General features: G+C 42.5%; 1 protein-coding gene across 2 annotated transcripts in view; it reads right to left on the minus strand.

Annotated features, from left to right (window-relative positions):
• slc25a13 (solute carrier family 25 member 13) overlaps positions 1 to 26931 on the minus strand; it is a 53835-nt gene that overhangs the window by 19113 nt on the left and 7791 nt on the right. For both annotated transcript variants that reach the window (XM_085345920.1, XM_085345918.1), the window contains exons 5-10: positions 23191 to 23330; positions 16949 to 17095; positions 14808 to 14946; positions 6556 to 6649; positions 5408 to 5492; positions 2642 to 2726 (exon numbers count right to left, since the gene is read on the minus strand). In XM_085345920.1, the coding sequence (XP_085202046.1) occupies positions 2642 to 2726; positions 5408 to 5492; positions 6556 to 6649; positions 14808 to 14946; positions 16949 to 17095; positions 23191 to 23330 (690 nt within the window). The remainder of the gene's footprint in view (positions 1 to 2641; positions 2727 to 5407; positions 5493 to 6555; positions 6650 to 14807; positions 14947 to 16948; positions 17096 to 23190; positions 23331 to 26931) is intronic.

Raw genomic sequence — 26931 nt, forward strand, 5'->3', positions numbered from 1 at the left:
AGCGAGACACGTTTATTTAGATGCTGAGTGTTTTTATGAAACAGATTTTTTATTTACAGTAGGTCTTATGACCACTACTGTTTCTCTCCCCATGGAAAACTGAGTGACTCACAATAACATGCTATCACGATCATCCACAATACCTATTATTCCATGGCACATATTCCAAGACAATAAGGAATTATGTATTTACACTCACCGACCACTTCATTAGGTACACCTGTTCGAATGTTAATACATTAATGCAAACATGAGAAGAATTTAATCCTGTACACAGACTTGGTGAATGGGGAAGGAAGGTGATTTAACTGACTTTGAGTGTAGCATGGGTGTTGATGCCGGACGTGCTGGTCAGAGTGTTTCACAAATTGGAATTGTTAAAGTGGATCTCTAGTGTTTACAGAGAATGGTCAGAAAATGAGAAAATCTCTAGTGAGTGGCAGTTCTATGAACTAAAATGCCTTGTTGATACCAGAGGTAATAGGAGAATGGCGAGACTGCTGATAGGTAACAGTAACAAACAAGTTATGCAGAAGAGCATCTCTGAATGCACAACATGTCCAGCCTTGAAGCAGATGGACTGCAGGAGCAGAAGACCACACCAGGTATCGATTCTGTGAGCAAAGGAGAGGAATTCACACAGGCTCATCAAAGTTGGACAATAGAAGATTGGAAAAGTGTTGCCGGCTCCAATAAGTCTCGATTTCTGCTGTAGCATTTAGATGTTGGATTTAGAATTTGCTGTAAACAACATGACACCATGGATCAATCCTGACGTGTTGTAATATTTCAGGGTGCTGGTGGTGGTTTAATAGTCTGGGGGACATTTTCTTGGCACACTTTGGGCCCCTTTAGTACCAGTTGAGCACGGCCTCCCCATCCACCTCAATCCAATAGGGCACTTTTACGATGTGAGGGGAACAGAAGATCCACATCATGAACAGCAACTGTGTGATGCTGTCATGTCAAAATCTCTGAGGAATGTTTGCAGCAGCTTGCTGAATCTGTGCCATGAAGAATTAAGGCAGTTTTGAAAGCAAAAAGGGGGACAACGCAGTACTTGCTAGGTGTACCCAAATGATGTAGCCGGTGAGTGCATTTGCAGCACTGTGTAGACCACCTGCATCTTTTAATATATATGTTTTTAATTTTTGGTTCTAGTATATTGGTAATAGTCTCAAGAGTTGCAATACAATATTTTTCCCCACTTTACTTACCTTAACCAGCATCTGTAACCCTTTCCTGTGTTTCACAACATCAAAAGGAAACACTGATAAAGTGCTACACACATAGGCTAACATATGTTTATATAACTCATGAGGAATAACTTGTACAAAGTGTAACTACAGACACAGACTAGTTTGTTTCCAAGTACAAAAATATAGTGGCTTTCATTGAGACTACAGTAATTATTAAGTAGAAAGACCTGTGATCTGTTTTAACAGCATAGTCTCTAAAATAATCTCAGTAAAGAACACGCAGAGCCTCATACATGTATACAAAAAGATTAAGTGGTGCATACAAATTTTTTTAAGCAAAATTGTCTCAATCACCAGTGAGCTTGGAAGACTGGAGGGAAGTTCATAAATGAATTCATAAAAGGCTCGCTGTAAAACAGACTAGAAAAGACTTGCTTGACTTAACAAATATCATGTTTTAATCTTAATGATAGTGTTTAAATAAATGTCAGGTCATAACTGAAAGTTGTGCACAAAAGAGTGGAACAGGTGATCTTATAAAGAAGTTGTGGCTTATATCAGTAATCAAAATCTCACTATCAAACGTTATATTTCACTTAGCAATTTAATAAAGCCGACAAAAATCTTTTTCAGTACCGACTCTGCTCATTTTTATTATTGGGGGGGGAGGGGGGGGATTAAAAGAACAAAACAAAAACAAAAACTACCTGCACTGTCAGATCCCACTATAGAAAGGTGGAAAAAATGTTTTGGTAATTTGTGTGAAATGACCCTTTAAGAGCAGAGACGGAGGAGGAGGAGGAGGAAGGGGAAGTCTTTGGGAATAATGTTAATAAAGATGTGTTGTGAGTTGTAGTGTCTTCAGCCTGTCACGCGGACACAAACAAAAAGAACCGACCCAAGGCGACAGGCTTAATTAGAGAGAGACCGAGAAAGAAGAAGAAGGGATGATGGACCCATACCTCCTTATTAAGCTGTCTCCCTTGGGAAAGGAGGAGGAGGAGAAGGGAGGAATGAAGGAAGGGAGGAGGAAAAACAGTGGGGTGTCTGGAGCCAAACACAAGACCTGGGCACCACCCTTCACTACCACCGTCACGTCTGTCTTCTCATCACTCACAAAGGTACAAAAGAACGCACAAGAGGGTTTTCCCATGGCACCCAGAGAGGCATGAGACAGGACAGAGCTAGACTGAGCGAGTGTAGGAGACAGAGACTGAGCGAGAACAAGGAAGAGAGGGAACACTTCTCTTTAAGCAGGAGAGTGACTGTTGCTCTTGTAAGGAAAGGGCAATAGAGGGGCCATTGTCCATTCTCTCTCACCCTTTTCTTATGAGGACAGCACAGGGCGGGGGGTGGTAGGTAGGCAGGCAAGCAGGTAGGTGGATGGATGGGTGGGTGGTGGGGTGAAGGTATGTAGGGAGCCAATGGGGCGTGACTCTTACCCCCTGCTACTGAGCCAAGAGCGAATCTGTAGATCGACTCTGTCACCTGGATAAGGATGGGGCGGGAGCCGTCGCTGCCCGAGTGCTGCCCGTGCGCAGGAGAAGAGACAATTAAGACGTTAGTAAGGACGTGAGACAGGAGCTGAAGATGAGAGCTTGCAGTACATACACCTGACAGGACAGCACACTTTAATCCTGATTCTTGTAAAACCCTGTATGCCACGCACCTATTTCCACCCAGAATCCAACGCTAGTAAATCCGTCTGACAGTCTAGCACAGTTACATTTGTATACAGTACAACATTCATTTAATAAAATAATGCTCAGGAGAAATAGAAATGGATGAGCAGAACGTCATTAATTCTAATCAAAGATATTAAGTCTCATCCTAATAATGTTTTTGTATTTTTCTGATATTAATTGTTTAGATTATGATAAAGGTGAAAAACTTGTCAAACTTTAACTGGAGGATGTTTAGCTTTAAACAAATAAAATTACAAGCATGATTATCAAAAAAATTACTTGCCAAGCATAATTTGTTGAACTGATGTCATGCTGCGCAAAAGTCTTGAGGAAAAGTCACCCTTGATTTTGTTCCATTTTGTTTCCATTGGGACTTTCTTGTAATTTTTAAAGTTCTTTTAGCTGTAGTTCTCCGGGCTCTCAAAAGTTTTTCTTTGGACAATTGTTGCTTTTTCACTCATTTTCAGTCCAGGCCTTGTACCTGACATTTTTCAGAGGAATCTTTTGTGTTTGTTAAGCCGCTAAACTCTGACCTATGGATCAATCAAATACAAAAAAGGCACCTATCTGTGAGCATGAGCCGGTGCTGTGTCCACACATAACAGATAACTTAGCAAAGAACCAATTTTAAATTGTATCTTTAGCAGCTTGTAACAACATATATTTTCTTTCCTTTTTTAAAATTTAAATATGCCGAATTACACAAGAACTGGACTGAAAATCAGTGGCAACCCAAATTAGCACGGCTTCATTTTTCAGCATGATAATGATCCCAATGCACTAAAACCATACCTGGAAATAAAAACACACATTGCTGCTCTATTCCCATCTTCTGGACCTGAAAACAGGGTATGATCTTTGGTTTCATTCTATCATACATAAGAGAAACTTGTGAAAATGTTGATGCCTGTCTGAGAAAAGTGTATAAAGTGTGTAGTGAGGGGTTTAATAGCCTTAAAACATCTATAATAATTGTAAAAAATACAGTTTGCTACTTTGCGGATTTCACCTATTGCGGGTTATTTTTAGAACGTAACACCTGTGATAAACGAGGGAACACTGTATATTACATATCCCATCCAAATGTCTTCCAAAGTCTACCTTGACTCAAAAAATAACAACCCCCCCCCAAACAGTATGCATATATGAGTATACATAAAAAGGTATGATCATCAGATCAACATATGATCTCTTAACATATCTTAACAAGTCTGTTACTCCCTTAGATTAACTTGAATCACAAAGGTGTATTCAGTGCCACCTGAAAAAGACCTTTGTGATCATTATCACTTCACCATGCAAAGAACAGAGGAATGGTAACAGCCACACTCCCCCATTCACCTGAGGCACCTGTTGCTTTGGCTGGTCTCCTGAGCCCTGACCACTAGACCCTGTTTGGGGGTGGCTGCTTTTGTAGGGTTGTAGCTTTGCGTTTGTGCGTGTGTGTGTGTGTGTGTGTGTGTGTGTGTGTGTGTGTGTGTGTGTGCGCATGCGCAGTGAGAATGGAAGAGGTGGGGGAGTCTCAGCTGGAACACGTCCACCTGTCAAACTGTACCCATGCTCCCTTCACATATCCTGCTCTTCTACTTCATGAGAAATGATTAAACGTTTCAATACTGTCAGCATGTTTAATGGAGAAAGAGGAAACAAGTTAACAGGATATAAAGAGAGAACAACTCAAACATGTATGAGAGAGAGGGAGGGAGTAGATTTAAAGAAGAAAAAAAAAGAAATGGGGAAAGAAGTAGCAAAGATGAGGAGAGAGCGCTCCAGTAAACTGAGGGCCAGCCCCTGAGTCCAAACCACAAGGGCCTAAAGTGGCTCATTGTGGTGGGACTGGCGTCTGTGCAGTGCTGGGCCCCTTTGCTTTCTCCCCTTTGGCCCAAGCCTGCTCCAGTATGGCCTGGCCAAGCCTCTACTGTAGTGCTGGAACCCACCAGGCAACACAGCCCTGACCAAACAGCTGGAGAAAGAAAACTGTCTTCTGCTCATCCATCTGTACGTCCTTCTTGATTTTCTTTGTTACAAATTGCTCTTATTATCCAGCTACTATAGTCAACATGAAGTATGTTTGACATTCATTAGCTCTTGAGGATGGCTCTGCTTGTCTTTGTTTCCATGGATTTCTTGATTTTTGTGCGTTTGTTTTTCAAGATGTCAACCGCACGCCAGGGAGAGGCAAAGCGGTGTTTTCTCTGAAGAAAGTCTTTTAAGGTTCAATTCAATGATGGGAAATTACTTAAAACTTGGTGGGAACAACTGAAAGGGAGTAGGACTGATGAGTACTGGCCAACTTTCCATTTTTATACCTGACTAAACTTAGTTGGATCTGTTACTCCTGCATTTCACTTCTATGCTTGTTTTGGTGGATTATTTACATGCAGGAGCTATCATTAACCTAAAATTGTAAATCTTCTTTATCTTTGCAGTCACATTTAGCCTAAGAGAATGTATCAAAAGGGAAAGGAGCTGCCAGTGTGGAAGAGGAAACCAAACACATCAACAAGTCTTCATATTCTCTACCTGTCTCTGGACTTCAGCCAAGTTGTAGGGCAGGGCGCCTTCCTCCAGCGGAGCAATCTTCTCAATGTCCGCTAAACCAACACGTCTGGTGGAGACAGAGAAAGAGACAGAGAGTGAGAAGGTTCAAGTAACTCTCAGAGGATTATAACAATCCACCCATGTATCACCGAGCTCAAGGAAACCCATCGGTCTGAAGTTACTCAGAGTTTAAAGACAACATCGTTTCAGATGAAAATATTGTGGCATTCACAAATCCAGACCTGTGCTTGGCATGACAGCGTTGGATAACCGACCAATAGAAAGTGATGACTCATGCTTCCTTTATCACTTCATCCAAGTATAACAAAGATATTTAATCTTTTCATGTCTCTCTATTGCATCTCTTTGACGGTCACAGAATTCCCAGGCTCAGGGAACTGGGAACGCCAAATCCCCCCCCTCCCCATCTCGTCTGTATATTGGGACTATTATCTCTCACATCTCCAATCAAGGGGAGTGGAGCTACTGGGCTATTAAAGTATCCCATTGCCCAGAAATAATAATCAGGTGGTTTCTCAGGCCGGGGTTAGAAATTATGAGCGTACTGGTCGGGCCGCGAGGCAGATGCAAAGGAAGTGGGGGAATGTGAGACATATACAGTTGTTTTGTGCCACGGATTACAGGGACTGAAACTGCTCCTCTTTTTTTTTTCTTTAGAATAAATGGGAGTTTGGTTTAGGTTCAGACTGAAAGAAGATTCCCTGGCACTGGATACAGGTCTGACTCTTTTGATCCACTGCAGAGAAGTTTGACAGAGTGTTCGTCTCTCTGAGGTATGGACCCCGGGGCAAAATTTTCCCTTCAGGGTGGCAAGTTTGGAATAGTCTTATACTGCATAAGTACTTGACTAGCTCAGCAGAGGCAACCTGGCTAAAGTATTAATTCAATTGCGTCTTCTATACTGGTTTAATACAGATCAAAATCACCAAATATTTTCTGCTTTCTTGTGAAATAAACATGAAAGAAAGTACACAAGCCAGTAGTGTCTATCTAAAATAATTCAGTTTGAACACCAGCCACCTAAGAAGTATGTCATTTTCTACTTTTACTTTACTTTCTATACAACTTCTTTTAATATTAAGAAGTTCTTTGTCATATGATCATCTTACCCACGAGGCTCCGACAGGTCAGCCAGCTGAAAGAGGATGTCGACCTCCATGGGCGTCACCTGGCCGAACCTTTGAGCTGCCACGATAAACTCCTCTGCAGGAAAAGGCAGATTTTCCATCATGTTTTCACTAATAAAATATTTAAATATATGTAGAAGTATTTAAAACTTGATACATAGCCTCTGCCTATCTCTGTCCGGGTCACATGTAACAGTCAAGAACCAAGATGGTGTCCCCTTGGCCAGGAAATATACTGTGTCACTTTTGTAGTGCATTTCTGGCAAACTCTAAAGGGAAGCACTTTAATCACAAACTTGAACCCACAACTGGCTTGTTTCAATGCAAATAATCAGGGAGGGAGAGCTGCTCGTCTCCCTCCACTTTGCCTCCAGCCGTTAAATGGACTGTACTTATACAGCGCTTTCTTAGTCAGTCACTCATGCTTCATTCATACACACACACACACACACACACACACACACACACACACACACACACACACACAAGCAGTTTTTTCTAACATTCAGACTCCAATGGATGCATTTGGGACAAGTCTGGGTTCAGTAACTTGCCGAAGGACACTTCAACATGCAGACTAGGGGAGTTGGGGATTAGACCACCAACTTTCTGATTAGTAGACAATCTAATCCACCTCCTGAGCCACAGCCATCATGCTAGACGGCGTCCCCTCTTTGAGCTAGGTTCGCTGGAGGTTTCTTCCTGTTAAAAGGGTGTTTTTCCTTCCCACTGTCGCCAAGTGGTTGCTCAATTCAATTCAATTTTATTTATATAGCATAAAATCACAACTACAATTGCCTCAAGCCAGTTTAGATTGTAAGCTTAAGACCCTACAATTATACAAAGAAAACAGAGAAAACCCCAACAATCATAAGACCTCCTTTGAGCAACAACTTGGCGACAGTGGGAAGTGCTTTTGTTTAACAGAAAGAAACCTTCAGCAGAACCACGCTTGAGTAGGGGCGGTCATCTGCCGCGATTGGTTGGGGTTAGGGGAAGAAGACAGGACAAAGATTTGCTGTGGAAGAGAGCCAGAGATTAATAATAACTACAGGGAGTGCAGAATTATTAGGCAAATGAGTATTTTGTCCACATCATCCTCTTCATGCATGTTGTCTTACTCCAAGCTGTATAGGCTCGAAAGCCTACTACCAATTAAGCATATTAGGTGATGTGCATCTCTGTAATGAGAAGGGGTGTGGTCTAATGACATCAACACCCTATAGGGCTTTGGAGCGTGATGTCACGGGGGTGGGCGTGGAAAGGATTTTGGCCCGATCCGCCATTTTGGGGGTCTAAGTAAGGAGCGAAAGCATAGCCATGGTTCGTACTTGCTGTGTGGTCGGCTGCAATGTTCGATCTTACGACCGGCACGGGAATAAGTTTGGATTGTCTTTTTATGCTTTCCCAACCTGGAAGCAACATGAAGGAGCTCATGTATCGGATATTACCAAACGAAGGCGTCTAGCCTGGATAGCAGCCGTGAGACGAGCTGATATCAAGTTCTGTTCTGTCTCCAGATATCAGTTGGTGTGCTCAAGACATTTTCATTCTGGTAAGTTCTAAATATGTTCACATCACACTTTATAGCTGAATAATATCATCGTTGGTGGTCTCGGAAGTTATAGAAATTGCGATCAAACATAGAATGGAGTGACTTGATTGGTTGATGTAAAGACAATAAATGAAATGAGACAGGAAGGACACAAATTGGCGTTAATAATTTACCCGATTATCAATGTGTTAATTTGCATGTACTTTACAATTATGGGCATATAATATGATAACGATATTTTAGCAGTTCAATGATAAATGTGTAACATTAATTATGGTGGGAGGTGGAAAATGGCTATTACACTCGATGCACTCCAGCTGACTTACTTTGACGACGTACTCAGAGTTTGGCGGCTTGAAAATAGCCAAATCTTGCACCTAGCCATTTGTAAATTGGATGTGCGCCTCCAGTGACTTGTAATTACGAAACTGGTTCGCTGTGTAAGCGCTTACTCCACAAACAAGATACGTGAAGATATCGGGGTAGGACAGTGGCGGTAAGTCGTCTGGGTCTTTACTCCACTGCCGTATTTCATATGGGTCCAGATTTGGGATGCACTCTATTTTTTTTCAAGTACCGCTGCTTCGCCTCTGGACGCAATCTGCAATCTGGACTGCTTTTAAGCATGTTTCTTGTCGTCGTCGTTCCAACACAGTGTGTTTGTTTTGATTCGTAGACCCCGAAAATGGAGCTGCGCTCCCACAATGCATTGCGGCATGACGTCAACTCCAAAGCCCTATATCAGGTGTGCATAATTATTAGGCAACGTCCTTTCCTTTGGCAAAATGGGTCAAAAGAAGGACTTGACAGGCTTAGAAAAGTCAAAAATAGTGAGATATCTTGCAGAGGGATGCAGCAGTCTCAAAATTGCAAAGCTTCTGAAGCGTGATCATCGAAAAATCAAGCGTTTCATTCAAAATAGTCAACAGGGTTGCAAGAAGCGTGTGGAAAAACCAAGGTGCAAAATAACTGCCCATGAACTGAGAAAAGTCAAGCGTGCAGCTGCCAAGATGCCACTTGCCACCAGTTTGGCCATATTTCAGAGCTGCAACATCACTGGAGTGCCCAAAAGCACAAGGTGTGCAATACTCAGAGACATGGCCAAGGTAAGAAAGGCTGAAAGACGACCACCACTGAACAAGACACACAAGCTGAAACGTCAAGACTGGGCCAAGAAATATCTCAAGACTGGTTTTTCTAAGGTTTTATGGACTGATGAAATGAGAGTGAGTCTTGATGGGCCAGATGGATGGGCCCGTGGCTGGATTGGTAAAGGGCAGAGAGCTCCAGTCCGACTCAGACGGCAGCAAGGTGGAGGTGGAGTACTGGTTTGGGCTGGTATCATCAAAGATGAGCTTGTGGGGCCTTTTCGGGTTGAGGATGGAGTCAAGCTCAACTCCCAGTCCTACTGCCAGTTTCTGGAAGACACCTTCTTCAAGCAGTGGTACAGGAAGAAGTCTGCATCCTTCAAGAAAAACATGATTTTCATGCAGGACAATGCTCCATCACACGCGTCCAAGTACTCCACAGCGTGGCTGGCAAGAAAGGGTATAAAAGAAGAAAAACTAATGACATGGCCACCTTGTTCACCTGATCTTAACCCCATTGAGAACCTGTGGTCCATCATCAAATGTGAGATTTACAAGGAGGGAAAACAGTACACCTCTCTGAACAGTGTCTGGGAGGCTGTGGTTGCTGCTGCACGCAATGTTGATGGTGAACAGATCAAAACACTGACAGAATCCATGGATGGCAGGCTTTTGAGTGTCCTTGCAAAGAAAGGTGGCTATATTGGTCGCTGATTTGTTTTTGTTTTGTTTTTGAATGTCAGAAATGTATATTTGTGAATGTGGAGATGTTATATTGGTGTCACTGGTAAAAATAAATAATTGAAATGGGTATATATTTGTTTTTTGTTAAGTTGCCTAATAATTATGCACAGTAATAGTCACCTGCACACACAGATATCCCCCTAAAATAGCTAAAACTAAAAACAAACTAAAAACTACTTCCAAAAACATTCAGCTTTGATATTAATGAGTTTTTTGGGTTCATTGAGAACATGGTTGTTGTTCAATAATAAAATTATTCCTCAAAAATACAACTTGCCTAATAATTCTGCACTCCCTGTAATGATTAAATGAGGAGTGATGTATACACATAGGTGGTTATTTGATTGTTGGGGTTTCTCTCATATTTTAGCGGGATCTTTACCTTACAGTCTAAAGCACCTTGAAGCAACTGTTGCTGTAATTTGACTCTATAGAAATAAAATTTAACTGAATTCTAAACATCTGAGATAACAGTTCAAAAGACACAATCACAGAGGAGTCTTAAGATGTGAATCGACAGGTAAATAAAGAGCGGAGCTTTGAGGCACGGTTCACCTTCAGTGTACTTTCACCTTCAGTGTACAACATTACATCAACACCCCAATCTGCCTGTCCACTTCGCTCTCCTAAATATCTTTACTTTAAGCAAGTTCAGAGATTCTTCACCCACCCTACTCTTAAGACAACAGCTCTCCCTTAATGCTGTGTTCACACCACTGCTCGGGATGTGACTGGCTGCACGCCATCTTCAGTAGAAACATGGAGCTATAAGCTCACGACCTACTTGTTCTTTTAGCAGTGCAATGATGTGGTGTAGCAGTCACAAAGTGTTTATAGTGTGAATGTAGCAATTTGTTATTTTTCTGGCTGACAAATATCATAGATAATGAAAGCTTCTTTCACCAGATTGTCATACCAGATATACCCTTCATGGTGCAACCCTCACAGGTTTTTGTCTCCTCCCAGTCTCGGACCAGGACTCTTTCACATGTTAGACCAATATTTTAAGAGATTGGACTGAATGACTCAAGGCAACACAGACATCACATCTCACAACAGGATGTGTTGTTAAACGATAAACACTGGACTTTGCTGCAGTGCATTATCCCTTTGTTGCTCTTGTCACTACAGAACACATACACCAAAAATAAAGTGGGTCCTCGAACTCCTCGTCTCCCTGACGAGGAGTTGGAGTTATCCGAGTTATTGTCAGTGGCTGCGTTAATGTTATGGCTCCATATGATGGATTTTTCCTTCAACTTCTGTCACTCACGGCAGCTTCCCTCTGCGAGTTGGTTGTGAGTTAAGAGTACAATGTGTCAAAGCACGCTGAAGAAATTAAAATAAAGAAATACGGCCATGGAGAGTTATGACTTTAAGACCTCTTTGAGGCAGCTTTAGCATGTCGTAACTTAAGACCTGCTCTATTGTTAAATGAAAAAGGAACAGGTTGACTGTAGGCAGGCTTACAGTGGAGGAGTCACCATTGTTTGACCTGCTTTATTCAAAGAGCAGCAGGCTGGGGTTGTGACAAAGTCGTCCTACACTGGAGCCATTCACCCCACAGAGGCTCAGCTTACCCCCGAGGCATGCTCTCTCTTCCCCCCCCCCTCTTTCTCTATCACATACACACACATCTATGAGTAAAAGCAGGTAATGCCAACAAGCATGTGAGGCAGAATAGTTACACAAGAATAAATAATTTAGGGGGGGAAAAAAGAACAATGCTGGGAAGTAGATGGGGAAAACCCTAGAAAAGCATTTACCAACTTTATATTACTGCTTGATATTTAAAGAAAAACTCCTACTATCCCTTGCTAAGATAATCTTGGATGCCATAAATAGGCACGACGCTGCTTTTTAATGGAAGCGTCAGCGTGCTAACATTTTCAAAATTACAAAGCATCACAAAGCAGGTTTGTTCGTCACGCTCACCGTCTGAGTTTATCACGTCAGCGTGGTCACATCTGATAGTTACCACCGAGGGAAAAATAAAAGTCATGGAATCACCAAAGTGGTTAAAGTTTAAAGGGATGAATGTTTGCACTGAAAACTCACAGCGATCCACAGTGAACTTGACTCAAAACCAAAAATGTCAAACGCAAATGTCAATGATAGCGCTGAGGAAAAGTCAGGGGAACACCTAAGTCATTATCTAAATCTGAACCACGAGTGTTTCCATAAAATTTCATGCCAATCAGCTTAATAGTAAACAGGTCTCAAACCATGAGGACATGGGATGTCTGCGCAAAAGATTTTTTGAGTCATCTCAGTCTGGACTGATTGGTGGCAGACAAAAAAGGTCAAAAATCTGATCGCAACAATTTACGTTTTAGATCTGTTGTTAGTAAGAGCCAGACATCTCTCCTCAGCTTAGGACATGTAACATTGCTGGCTTCATTGGCCTGTTAAACTGATTTATTCTGCTGTTTAGACAGAAGGTCCCTTTTACTATTACGGCTTCATTCAAACACTCCCATGACAATAAGCCAAAGTACTTACATAATGTTATGTGTAAGACACCCAGCCGACCGAGGTCGGAATTTTCTTAACACTGATATTAGAATATCAGTGTTAAGAAAATTACACTGATAATTACAGAAGTCGCATCATCCAAACATACTTTAGTAAACCAATGAGACAATAATTAAAGACTAGCTTATAAACTGTTACTCTCTGTCATCAAGAGATCAAGTATGCAGAGTGATTTGCTGCTAGATCCTGACTTACATGTCAGGTATAATTAATTATAAGTAATTAATGAAGTTACTAATGCTGCGCCTTCTGCTTAAATGTAACTCTGTGACATAAGAACGGCTTATGAGTGGCTCACGTTGCCGTTTCATGCCACATGAATGCAATGAACTCACAGCAAACTAATCAAAGTCAAAAAAATTAGAAGTCTTGTTAATCCGATCTGTCAAAGACTGTCATTGTAGCAAAGATAAAGATTTCAACATCTAATAAATAAACTGTAGAGCAAAGTGGACAAGAGAAAAACTCGGGATGTAAAACTATGCTTGCTGACTTTGAAGAGGTCAGTGTGCTCCTACAGAAACTAAAGGCACTCTGTAATGTTCATGGACAGATGTCTGTGCCAAAGCGAGAACACTTCAGACATTTTGCTGTGTGCAGAAAATGTCTGTTCAGCCATTTTTACCCAAACGGGCAGCTTCGAGCCTTCTATGACATTAGTTTGGGTAGCATGTGACTGTGAGACAGACAGAAAGCAGGTGTCTAATGAAAAACCTTTTTAGCCCTGCATTATAAATACATAGGGCATTGACCAAAAAAATAGAAGAGACACGATGATGTCTCAGTCTTGTGAATGCCAATGTGTTAATGTGCCTGCATGCACTCATTCTTGTGCAAAGTTAAAAATCACACACAACTGTTAACGGGCCGGACAAGCAGGATTGTAAGTTTGGACTTTCATGCAAAAAGAGGCTAGGTTTTAAAAAAAGCCAACATGATGCCATCACATTAATGAAAAGGAGCGTATGTCTGAAAGGGCCTAAAGGTACACAGTCGTGACTTGTTCTGTGGCAGTGCACTGCTAGCCCAAAAAAGTGCATCTCCTATATAGGTCCCCTGTGTGCATACGCCCAAATATACGCGTACAGCTTTGTGAGCACTGTAATGGTGTCTCTGCAAAACAGTGGCCTTGTTGCACATCAGGAATCAATCAGGATTATTACACATGTGTGCATGCTTGGCTGTGTTAATGCATTTTAATGCTTGAGCGTTATGTGAGAAATGCTAGAGAAGCGTGTGTTGCAACATGTACACAGTCTTGATACATGCAGATGTGTGTGCGCTATTTGTGTGGAGCTGAGCATTCGCAGTCCCCAAGGAGGCCTTAATGACTTCGGGAGTGGAGAGTAGATAGGCGGTGGCCGTGAAGGCCTGGCTGGCTGCGGGCCACCCTGGGTCGAGCCAAGCCCAGGCCTTCGTGTACCCTTGGTGGGAACAGTTTGTAGAGTGTACGGGCTTTTGGTCTGGGTCGGGTACAGTCCACACCCCTGATAAGGCTTCAGATAGCATCATAAGGCTCCGTTAGTGGCCTGGAGCCATGTGGAGAGAGGTCAGAATGGTTTCTTAAAGACAACTAGAGCTCAAGAGGGAGTCAAAAAGAAAAAGATGGCAAAAGGGAGAAAGACATTGAAAGCCATTAGCCCTGCCAAGTACTGAAGAAAGGAATGAGAGACAGCAAGTGGGGCAAACAAGGGAGAGAGATTTAAAGGAACTAACTAATGGAGACAGAAAGATACATATAAAATAAGTTATGAGAAATACAACAGTATGTTTTTTTTTCAATAAAGAAAAGCGTCTTTTTTCATTATGCTGTAGCTTTGCATATTTGCTTTACAGTAATGTAGACTGTGGAGTTAGTATTAAGCATATAAATGACACTGGATCTACAGGGTTAAACAACACAGACTCAAAAGCAAGGAGCAGAATTTTACCCACTTTTATTCTTTGTTTTTCAAATGAAATGAAGTTTTTCCTGTGTTCCTCAGATCACTGCCAGGATATGTAATAGACAAGACAGGCACCATCAGGGACTGTGGGCATGCAGTACGTGTGCTGGGTTGAATCCAGCATGCCCATTTAAATGCCACTGGGAAGGAAGTAACCCAAACAAAAACAAGTCTCCAAGCCCTGTACAACGCACATAGACATACCTATCTGGAAAGCGCATTACTGTGCATGTGGTGCATACTTACATTTGTTTTGTGACTGTGGTCTGTATTACATAAATGTGAATCTGCTTTTTTTGCCATCTCAGTTATAATAGGTATGTGTTATATATACAGGGAGGGGAGTGGGAAGTTCTCCCCGGGTACCTTTAGTGACTTCCACATCTCGGCGGTGGCCAGCCAGAGTGCTGTAGATCTTTCTAATCAGCTCCATATTGTTGAGCAGCGAGTTGAAGCCGTTGAAGTAGGAGAAGCTGACCTGATGAGACGTGCTACCCCCTGCAACCTGGGCAAGAAAGAAGAGGGGTACTTTAACAAGCAACCAAATAAGAAAAATAAACTTCAACACAGCCGTGCATCTGGATGTTACTGTTATGAAAATACACACAGCGTAAAACATGGTGGCTAATTAGCCGCGTTCCTCTCTAGCATTTCTCCACAGGGAGAAGCAAACTTGTTTCACCCGCTACTTTTTCCATCACATGATGCGCACTCTAAGGGAGTTTAATTAACTTTCTTTATGAGATGGAGGAAGTGGTAAAAGAAAAGAAAATAGAAAAAAAAAAAGGTAACAGATTAAAAATAGATGCCGGGCTCTAGAGGACATTCCAGGCTGCCCACAGCCTCTTTTACGCGAACCACGATCCCATCTTTATTAAATGAGGCTCTCAGAGGCTTAGAGGAGCAGCTCTAAATGCTGTATGTTTAAAAAAATATATGCGTTCAAGTACGACTACTGTGGGGTACTGTTGAGTTAGAAGATCACTGCGACTGTGCTGGCCTGAAGGGTTAAGTGAGGAGAAAATGTTGAGCTTCCGTTCACTAGATGGCACTGTTTGCTTTACAGACGCATTCAGAGAGGTCGCCTGCTGCTCAACATGGTCGCAACAAGGGAGGGAAGCTCTGGCTTAGGTGAAACTGCTCTAACAAGGGAGACACTTTTGCATCTGTTCATATCTGTGAGTGTACAGACATGGATCTTCCCACAGTGGAGAGAGGAGAATGGTATTTTGGTGAAAAAGAGTGAGGTGCTAATCAATTACCATGTTTGGTGAGTGAATTAAAGGTTGCCGTCTCACTGCCTATGCTCTGCTATGATACTGCCTTTAATGTGTCTGCAGTGTTTATGAGGTTTTGTGATACATGTGTGCGTATGTGTGTGTGTGTGTGTGTACGTGTGGGAGCGCGCGTGCATGAGAGTTTACTAACAGCACACCAAGATGTCTGGTCGGTGAGGTAAACACAGCAGAGAAAATGAGAGTCTACAAGGTGTTTATGAAATGGGGCAAGACATGGACGCAGACACAAGACGCACACGCGCGCAACGAAAACACTAACACCCAGAAAGAAAAGACAAGAGGCAAAAAAAGACAAACATCTCAGAGTTCAAAACAAACAGAGAGCCCGCACAGGCGCACAAACACACGCGCGCGCGCACAGGCAGAGATGATGGACTGTAAAGCTCCAGTCTCCATCTATCTCTATCTTCCCCATTCAGCTCTCCTGCTTGGCTTTGACACTGCCAGAGAGGTTAGACTTAATGACATGTTGGGAGGGAGAGAGAGAGACACGGGGAAGGGAGGGAAGGGGGAAGGGAGAGATAGAGGGGCGGCTGAGAGAGAGGAAAGAAAAAAGGAAAGGAGGGAGGAAGAGAGAAAGAGAGCAAGGGACAGATGAGAGGTAGCAGGGGAAAAAAGATAAAGGGGAAGAAGAATGAGAGATGGCCAGAAGAGGAAAAGAGAAAGCCACAGTGTTCGGTTTGTGGGGCTGTGAGAAAAGAGAGAAGGAAAAAAAGCACAAGAAATAAGTGGTGAGATAGAAGAAAAGAATCTTGACTTTACCTCTTTTATGGAGAATACAGTAATGACAGGCTGCTTTGGCTTGCTTGCTGACTTCAGCAACCAAATCATCATATAGTGCATATGAGCTGACAATACCGTGCATGCTTCTGCATCCAAAGTGTGCATCATTGCACATTTGGAATTTATCACGACATTTAGAATGACTTATTTAAAGATATGCATACATGAATAATCTACGAATGAGAAAAAAATGCATCGTGGTGGATTAAAAAAAAGCCTAATTTTTCCAATTGGTGGTGCTAAGGAACACCTGATGCATCCAACCTTTTATTGTTTTAACATATCATGACTGAGGATAGTTTCCAAGAGACACCAGTGACTTGCTATTTTTAACCAACCTGACTTTGTGGCTCTTGTGGACGACAGTAAAACAAATAGATGAGAAAACCACAGAGCCAAAAAAAAGGGAAAAAAAGAAAAACCCACCGCCACGAGGCATTCCTCTACGAAGGGTGTGAGCATGTGCGGCCGAATGGTAACTATGATGTCCCTGAAGTCCAGCGCTGAGATGGAGCCGCTGTGGGCTTGGTCACGCTGGATGAAAGCCTGTCGCGCGTGTTCCAGCTGCATCTCCTGCAGAATGGAGAGATGAGGAGGAAGGAGGGGAGGCAAGTGCGTACACTAAATTGATATTATTGTGCACATATGTGGGTCAGACACCTCTTTGAGTTGCCTTTATAAATTAAAAATCCACATAAACACTTATGAATAATGACACACCATTTGCTTTCATGGGCCCCCACAGTGCCATCTGCCCCCCACCCCCTCCACCACTACTCTCAGTGCCAGTGTTTAGCCAGGCTTTAGCCTCGTCTCCTCTCCTCCAGCACAGGGGCTTGCCTACTGTGAGGCATCGCTTGGGCTTTTCACACTCTCCCTAAATCCACATTAAATCCACTTGAGGGAGAAACATACAAACACACACTGGGGCAAGACAGCTAATCGCCCAACTGCTCACTTTGTCTCTCTTCATGCACACACACACAAACGCACAATAGGTCCAGAGGGACAACAGCAGGCTGTGGTGGGGACAGATCCCACAAGGCCTTTGAAAATTAGCAGCCATTATCAGTACCTGCAACCACAAGTCTACAGAGAGAGGCTGTAAACAAACCGCTGACATCAATGCTTCCTCTATCTATCAGCAAAAGACGGGGATTTCAGGCCAATAAAAAAACAAAAAAAACAGCAAGATAAAGCTAGCTTGTGAGCGTCTGACTCACCTGCGGTGTATGAAGGCCTTCAGGTCAAAAAACATATGAAGGCAAAAAAAAAGAAAAAGACAATGAGCCTGATGTATTTTTGTGCATGAGGTTTCTGACACATTACAAGACCTCAGGAAAGTGCATATATAGGGAATGCACGGGGTTATTTTGGTGCTCAAAAAGAGGTTTTAGTCAGAGCCAAAAGAAAAATCAACAGTGTCTTAAAATGAGTTATTAGCTTGTTTTAATTGGAGTTTTATTTACTCATAGACAAAAGGTATTTTTGCTTATCAAATATATTAAAAATGATACACAAAAAAATCATAGATTTACTGTTAAATAACGAAGCTGAACACTTTACTGTGTATGGGTTAATTACGTCTCATCTCACCAAAACTGGTCAGTTTTCTAATATGGAACATGAACATGTTCAAGATCCTAACACATGCTTTTTGTTCATATTATGCATAATAACTGCTAAGAAAAAAATAAGACAGCTGAGTAACCAACAATAAAAATACATGTTTCAGCTCCAGAGCTACATATATGTAAAGAAACAATCAAACTGAAGTGTCAAATTAATTTTCTTGATATTTACTTGAATATTATAAAATTAATTAAGAAAGATTTTTGAATTACATTTCTTAAAGTATTAGGACTGGCTAACAATATTTGTACAGGAAGAAAGTAAAAATTAAGATTTAAATAAATGAATATCATTTTTTTAAAGTCACGTTGGACAAAACATATGGGGGCTGATTAAATCTTGAACATGCACATTATTCAGCTGATTGATTCAGATGTTATTGTTGTTAAGAGAACTCTTTAAAAAAGGTATAACCACAACACAAAAACCTATGAGACTATGACTTATTGTTGTGTTGAATTTTTGAGTGATATTTCGCTGACAGCATAACCGATCGAACTCTAAAATCGAGGCGCCCGAGAGAAACGACTGGGGAAGAGTGACATTTACACAAAGCTGAGTGGAGACCGGAGGGGAGTAAGAATAGACATTGCAACAAAAGAGCTACATTTGCAAAAAAAAAGAAGAAGAAGAAGAAGAAGAAGAAGAAGAAGAAGAAAAAAAGCAGTAAATGTAGCAGGCATGTGTCAGTATCACCTATGAGCACAGCAGGGGCTCTGGAGAGTGCATAAGTGAGTGGAAAGCAAGGAAATGAAGAGAGATTGACGCATGTAAACACTTCCAAAGTAAATAAGGTGAGATATTTTAGTGTCAGCATCCTGAGTGTCGTGACTCACTTCTTTGGTCGGTTGTGAGTAGGTCAAAACACTTTGGTAAGACATAAACTGGGAAGAGAAAAGGATTTGGGGAGGGGGAGGGGAGCTGAATATCTACAATCAAAACAAAAACAAAACAAAAAAAACAAACGGGAGAAGCGTTTCGTTTTGCAAGCATGACTGTGTGTCTCTTAACATCGCAGGAAACACTGATCTGTGCATTTGTGTCCATCTGTACATGAAAGAAGAAGAAGACAAAAATTAGATCCCATTTCTCTTCAGTCCCGAGTCTGAAAAGCTACACGCCAACCACACAGAGCAACAAACAACTGCGGTGCAGGCAATGGAGAAGTTTATAGTCTCGGCCTCCTAAAATCTTAACTTGTAACTGTGCGAGTGTTTCTGGGACGTGGTTTTTATTTGGGAGGGGAGCGAGGGAGGCAGGAGACATAAAGCTAGGGGCTTAAGACACCCAGGGAGAGACTGTCAAGGCATTCCTAGTAGCTTTAATTGCCCTTGGACAAGAATAAAAACATATGACAACCCACCTCTGTTTGTTTTTAATGGCTGGGATTCCTTTTTCAAAAGTTAAACAATAGAAATGAGCAGAGTGGGATTGCTCCTCTCTCATTCCCCAAGCAAGCTTCTAAACGGCACCAAAAACTGTAAAGTTATCAAAGTTATCGGAGGAAGAAGCACAACGGTCCATTTAAACATGTGCCAGTGATGTTAAGGGCTGCCCACTGATTCTTGGTCGAGTCAAACATATAATTGGGGCTTTTAAAAATCTGAGTAATGCCAACAATTCACTTTTTGAGTGCTTAGGAAAGAAGTGGGACATGTGGTGTCCCCTTCACGTAATTCAAGCCCTTTACTTGCCAGAATTTATAATATGAGCTACTATGTGCCACTTCTCTGGACATCGGCAATACCGCTGCCAGGGACAACAGCACGCTGACAGTGCGAGCCGAGCCTTGGCCGGCGTCCATGTGTGAGACGGGAAAAATGCATGTAATTGGTGAGAATCTCTGGCTTCCATCAAGACAGTAATTGGCCAGAGAGAGCCCTTGTGAGAAATATGCGGCGCAAACGTTTTCCCCGATAATCCCATCTTGTGAGCATCTGGCAGTGGCGTGGTTACAATGGCAGAAAAACACAATAAACACATGCATGTATGGCAGGAAGAGGTGGAGGGAATAAAGGATGAGAACATTTTTTTTTGGGGGGGGGGGAGACAAGGGTGGGTGGGAATGGATGTTAGGGAATTAGAGAAATACACAACATGATGTGTGGGTTGGTGTTCCCAACTTTGAGAACTTTTATGGTTGCACAGTGTACTTTGGGATTAAATTTAACTGTCTCTCTATTAATAAGCGTGTTGTAACATAACAGCATAACAGCAAACTGAAAGTATGATGCAATTGCACAGATTTGAATTTTGGGTCAAGAAATCCTGTTATTTATAACTGTAGCTGACAACATACAAATAATGCAGTGAGCAAATATTGCTGGAGGCTTAATACTTAAGTCACAGTTATAATAAAAAAGAAAAACATGATTAAAAACCAACATGACAAATATGTACTGTGGATTTTTACAAGTATCAGCAGACCAGCAGAAAAGCTGTAACACAAACTTCACTTTCTTCTGTCGTTTATTAAGGCATTTATCAAAAGCTATGAAAAATGATCAAACGCAGACAGCATGAGCAGGAAACGTGCATTTCATAGTTGAGCAATGAGTGCGGCTGGCTGCGAGCCTGCTGCTGTGAGGAGCTGGAAACCACTGACTGAGTGACTGGGAGAGAACTGGGCATGCTGTCAATGCAAAGTACAGCATCTACTGGCCGCAACGCCACACAGCTGCACTCCTGCGCGCACACAGGCAAAAACAAGCATACGCAAATACGCAAACACTGAAGTAAACACGAGGCATGCGTGCTGATGCTTACACATACAGTACAGTAGAGACAGTGTGAGACAAGGACAGATTCCGTACGTGGAACTGTAGTTATGCAGAGACACTGCTATGCGCTTATAACAATGTCCCAATATCCATCTGCTGCTGCCCGCTGTGTTTAAGCCATCTGGTCCAAGTTAAGTGTAATATAAAAAGCTCATTCAGATACATGGTGAGTGTGGATGCAAACTTGGCACAGCTCAGGCCCTCCCTCTCTCCCACCAGCTCCACCACCTCTCCCCTGCTTAGGCCCGATTTAAGTCTAGACATCATATTGGAAAATGGCTCACACGCCACAAATACACTAGAAATATTCCAACTGTACTACACTATTTATGGAGGCCGAAATGTGTCTTTACCTGCTTCAGAATAGGCGGAATGGAGTAATGCTACGTGCATGTCAGCTAATGGAAAACAAATGCAGAAAATGTCCCAAAAGCATAACCTCAGTGTTTCATTAACGACTAATCTGGACAATGTGGAGGACTGTGCTGGAGAGTGATAGAACCAGTAAAAAACCCCAAAAAACCCTTAAAACATGTGACTGTGTGTTAGTGTGTCCAAGGACTGACAAAAAAATACAGTTACATGATGACAGGAGTATAAGACAAAGTGTACATGTGCATAAATCAGTTGGTGAAGATTTATTGCCTACTCTTTGATGAAAACAACACAGCTAGACAAAAAAGGGAAAACACAATATAAAGAATGTGATTTCATATCAGCCAAGCAGACAAAGAGAGCAGGAGCTCACCCCGGTTTTGTTAGCCGTCAGGGCTGGGGGGCTGGGAGGAGGTGCTGGCCGTCAGACTGGGGTCTGGGATGCGGGGCCTCCCTGCTACTGCAGATAAGGAGGTGGTCCGCTTGCCTCTACCCCAGAGAGAAGGGTTACATCTCCTGGGTCTAGGTGCGGCTTGCCCCTCTGAGGGCGGGGGGACCTAGACCTGGGATATAGAGTATGTTTGGGGAGTGCGACTGTCTGTGCAGTGTCTATTTGTGTCTGTCTACACGTTGGGTGAGTGCCGAGTATTTGGTTGTGCATATGGGGTGGGAATGCACGTCTGTGTCTGCGTGTGCCTGTTCGTCTGTGTCTATATGTCAGGTTGGGTCTTAGACTCAACCTCTCTGGGTACATCTCAGGCCCTCTAAAGTACGGAGGCCTATCTCCCCTCACCACACTCCCTGCCGGTGGCTGATGCCCTCAGACGTTGGTGTGTTGGTGGTCCTTGTCGTCTGGGGCTGGGCGCTCATGTATGTACCGGCTCACTCCTGGTGGCCGATTGGCGGGGCCTGGCGCCTGTGGCCCGGTCGGGCTCCTTCCGGGGGGTGGAGTGCCCTCAGGCCTCTGGGCCTGAAGCTCGGCCCTCTCTGGCACAGCTGGCTGCTGGCAGAGCCCGCGGGCACGCCACTGCAACCCCCTCTGGCCTCTGCTCCGTAGCTGCGGGGTGACCTCTCCTTTGGGGCTCTACTCAGCTCTTCCCAGGAGGGTGGCACGGTTCCCCCCCCTTTGGTGGTCCTCCTCGGGTCCTTGTACTCTGGGGCCTCTGGATATCTGGGGCCTGGATCTCCTCTATACCTGCTTCATACCCTGGGGGACGGGGCTATGGCTCCCCACACTCCCTAGCAGATCGTTACATGGAGAAACCTTTGGAATACAAGCATGCTGATCCACACAGGTGTGCACACAGGTGTACACACGGGTGTTCACAGACGCGGACTACACCTTTCTTGGCTGCTGCCTCAAAGCACATTGTGCGCTGTCTATCTTGCGTGCTGCACAATATCGTTTATTATTTAGTATCTACTGTTATCTACTGCTAGCTAGTTTATTTAGATGGTGCTGTTTTTTTTATTATTATGTTGCTCTTTGTTGTTTGCTTTCTCTTCTGTTTTTTTTCTCCATACAGGTGATCCAGGTGTTTGTTTGTTTTTTGTTTTTTTTTCTTTCTTCCCCCCCTTCTCACCGTCTCTTCTCCCCTTTGGTTTTCTTTCTCTCCCTCTCTTTCTTTCATTCTTTCTCCCTGTCCTATCCCCCAGTCATGTCTGTCCCGTTTGTAGCAACTGAAAATAAAAGAAAAATTCATAATTATAATAAAGGTCAATCAAATGGACCAATATGGCAAGGCCATGATGATCCACTTGGTAAAATAAATCCACTTGGCATCTTTCTTGGCCTTAAGACAACAATTCTGATGGCTAAAGATCCAAACGGGACACAAAAAAAAAAAAAAAAAGAGAGCAGGAGCTCGGCATGAAACCTACCAGGAGGAACTGGGTGAATTCTCCGTAGCTGAGCTGCTTGTTCCTCTTGGTGCCAAAGTGCAGCCGTATAAACTCACAGTCCCAGTTGAAGGGGATGTGCTGGTGGATGGTCGTCTGGCCAAAAACCTGCTTCACATCCTCTACAGAGGAGACAATAAATGAGATAAAACATTATTTGTAATATTATTTATTTCCTCCATTAACAAGATGCAATAAGTTGATCCTGCAGACCATTGATATTACAATAACAATGCTATTTGTCATCATTAGTATATTGTTAATTAACCTCTGCAAGTGCTCAGGCCAAAGTTACTTCTAACTATATTCTGTTGATTAGGTCCATCTGTAACTATAGCAACTCCACGGAGTAGTGGTGAACAAATTCACCCCTTGTGCCGGCCCCGAGCCCAAAGATCTGTGCCAAAACAAATATGTGGATCTATCCACTGTGGTGACCTCTTGGGAAATAAGGGAGAAGTTGATAATGTGTGGGTTCATCTGTGAATATGTGTCATTTTCTAACAGCTCATATTTTACTAGTGGAATCCTAAATTGGCACTCCAAGAATCCCAAACTGAGAACTACAGGAGACGTCTGAAACAGCAAAGATGGTAGTAGAAGTTTAATTTGCAAAAACTGCACGTTTGTGCAAAGTTTTCACATCTGACTGCTGAGTGTAAACATGCAGTTATGTCCTGGTGTCCACTGAAAGAAAAGTCAAGTAAATACAGAGAAATTTCAACCTAATGTGCGCTAACTATTGCATGTTCCAGATGACAATAAAGTAGTTCTTCTACAAAATAACTGCCCATACAAGTTTCAGTATGGCTGCCAAGAGGCGAGACTCGCTCTAGAATAACTTTGATAACATGGAAGCACTTAAGCACAAGTGCCTTCGACTTTTAAAGAAACTTGGTAAATGAACCTTGCTCTGCTGCCCTATTGACTTCTTGTAAAACAGAGACTATTTAAACAAAATGCAGCAACCAGCGAGGCAAAGCAAAAGCATGCCAGCTTTTCCTCGAACCTTTAACAATTACAGATCGCACCGCACTTTTAAGGCTAATGGCCGTGCGTCGTATGAGGCCTCCATTAAATAAAAATCCATCCACGGTTTCTTCCTGTTCAGGTTTTTAGTTTGCTCTAATTAAGACCTCAAATCTGAATGCTGCAAAGTCGTGTGAGTCAAGCCTTAACAAATAGCATGTGTTTCCTGACTTCTGGTTAACATTAGTAATTATTTCATTTCTCCCCCCCTCCAAAATAAATAAAGAAATAAAATAAAAAATGTGCAATTGTTGCTGACAAAATGTCAACGTCAATCTCGCGAATACAATTCTGCTCTGATTGAGACTTAAGTTCCCCTAAATCAGTGGTGAATGACACATGGCAGAACTTGTTCGAGCTGTGTAGGCTCTGTATTGAGAAGGAAAGGCTTTTCTTCTCACTTATGTTCCTCTGCCTGAACCCTCTAAGCCTCTGCAGCCAGTGGAGTGGAGAGACACTGAACATGAGTCCTAAATTACAGCCTTACTAAAGAAACAAAAACAAACCAATAGAGCGACCTGTTTCTTATTACCAAACAGGCTGCGCTGAAGGAGTGGAGAAAGGAAAAAGGAGGAAAGAAACTATTTTTTTTCCTTTTTTCTTTTTTTTTACAGAAAGGGAGGGAAATAGAGAGTGAGTGAGTGAGAGAGAGGGAGAGAAAAGAAAGGTAATATTTACTTCAGCCCAGCATTACCTTCTGAAGGAAGACAGCTTGTGTGTGTGTGTGTATGTGTGTGTTTCTTTACACTTTAATGAGGCAATAAATATACAGCCTTTAATTCTTTAAAGGACAGGCCGCTCCCGAGTGTGACGTTTATATTATCAGCTTTTATAGACCTGTCAACACTCAGGCCTCTTTAAGTCTTTTTTTCCCTCCCCACCTTTCTTCTTCTTCTTCTTCTGTTTTTTTGTCTTTCTGGCGGAGCTACAACTGCATTTATACGCTATGTTACGTTGCAGTTTTTATGAAGTCAACTTTCCAGCAAATTATGCATTTATATTTTTTACGTGCTACAAATTCTGAGCAATGCGCCGCCCTTGTACTTAACACAAAACTGCTCGGGTTATTATCGAATAATAATAAAAAAAATAAAAATGGCCTGACAGAAAAACTAAATGAAATTTGGAAAAAAAAAACAGAAATCGGACTACAGACATTTATTACACGGGGAAAACAAACAGGGCTTTAATGCGGCACGAGCTGCAGGTATGAATGCTTTTAATAGGTAATAAAAGAAAGGAGTTCTTATTTCTGTGCCTGGCTTGGTGAGGCTGTTTAATCAAATGAGTGGCATGAATAGTGAAAAAGAGAGCAGGAGTAAAAAAAAAAAAAAAAAAACCTGCAATGTGTCACAATAAAGCAACTTTGACAAGCCTATAATCTCAGCCACCAGTTATTTGCTTTTCTTGGTGAACACGGTCGCCCGATGCAAGTGGCAGACGCTGCAGCCAGTGTTTATGCGTTGCACGATGTGTGCTATGTTTTTCGTACAATTTTCCACTCGTACGCAAGTCTCATAACTCGCAAGTTTTGGGATATTCATTAACCTTTGGGAGACGCAGAAAAACAGCAGACCTTTTAATTGCCACCAAGACAACGTCACTCTAATTGATCCTTTTAAATATGAAAATTTACATATGTGCATATATAATCACCCGCAATGATCTTGCACCCTGTCGACAGCAACAATTAAAATGAAATTCACTTACTCTTCCCCTGTTTGCGAGCGGGATGTGTGCACTGCATTTCAAATCAAGCCTAATGTGCCAACACCTCGCACACCTACAGAAGGCTGGCATTAGACTTGTTTAAATCAATTAGGCAAATGTGAAATGAGCAACGAGTACAAATGTCTTCCCTTTTCACCTACGAGCTTCCAGGCATCACAGTAATGGTGCCAATCATGCACACACACACACACACACACACACACACACACACACACACACACACACACACACACACACACACACACACACACACACACACACACACACAGAGCCACCCACCCCTTCCTCCATCTTCATCTGCATCCCGTAGTTTCCGCCAAACCTCTCCAACGCCGACCCTAACCTCATTTCTGCAGATAAGCTACCAGACCACGTACAGTATTTTTGTTTGTGGATGCAGCTCTAACAGAACAGACAAGTTGAGGTCAGACTCCCCCCCCCACCCAACCCTCCACTCCCCGCACCTCCACATAAACAAAGGAGGACTGCACGAAAACTTCTTCAGGGCACATTTAAGAGGAGCGTGCTGCCTGAATAAGTCTTTGGTAAATGTCAGCGAATGAGGTTCAGTGTTCAGACCTGAACTTTGTCTCACTTTACATAATAACATTATTGCTACGATTCAATAAACCGGCACTTCTATTAAGTCCTGATTAGTTTTGTGAGCTGGTAACATCCTCAACATGATACGAACGCACAACCTGAGGAAACTGCAACATTAGAAAGAGTAGAAAAGGTTTTCCCAGTGTATCTTTTTTTGTCTCTCCAGATTTTGTTTTACTTGAACTAAGAACACATGTGTCGAGCAAATGACTTACCTGACAATATATAACCAAGACAACGATGCTTTTCTCATGATTGAAACTGCGGTACGTGTGATAAGAATATCAATACCATAACAGGAACAGTTTAAAATGAGCACAAAATACGCGTCTGTACCAGAAGTGATCATAACTTTCTGAG

Source organism: Diplotaxodon limnothrissa, linkage group LG22 (genome assembly GCF_057381915.1).
Source record: "Diplotaxodon limnothrissa isolate DT_005_m linkage group LG22, D_limnothrissa_male_GT1.1, whole genome shotgun sequence".
NCBI classification, from domain to species: domain Eukaryota; kingdom Metazoa; phylum Chordata; class Actinopteri; order Cichliformes; family Cichlidae; genus Diplotaxodon; species Diplotaxodon limnothrissa.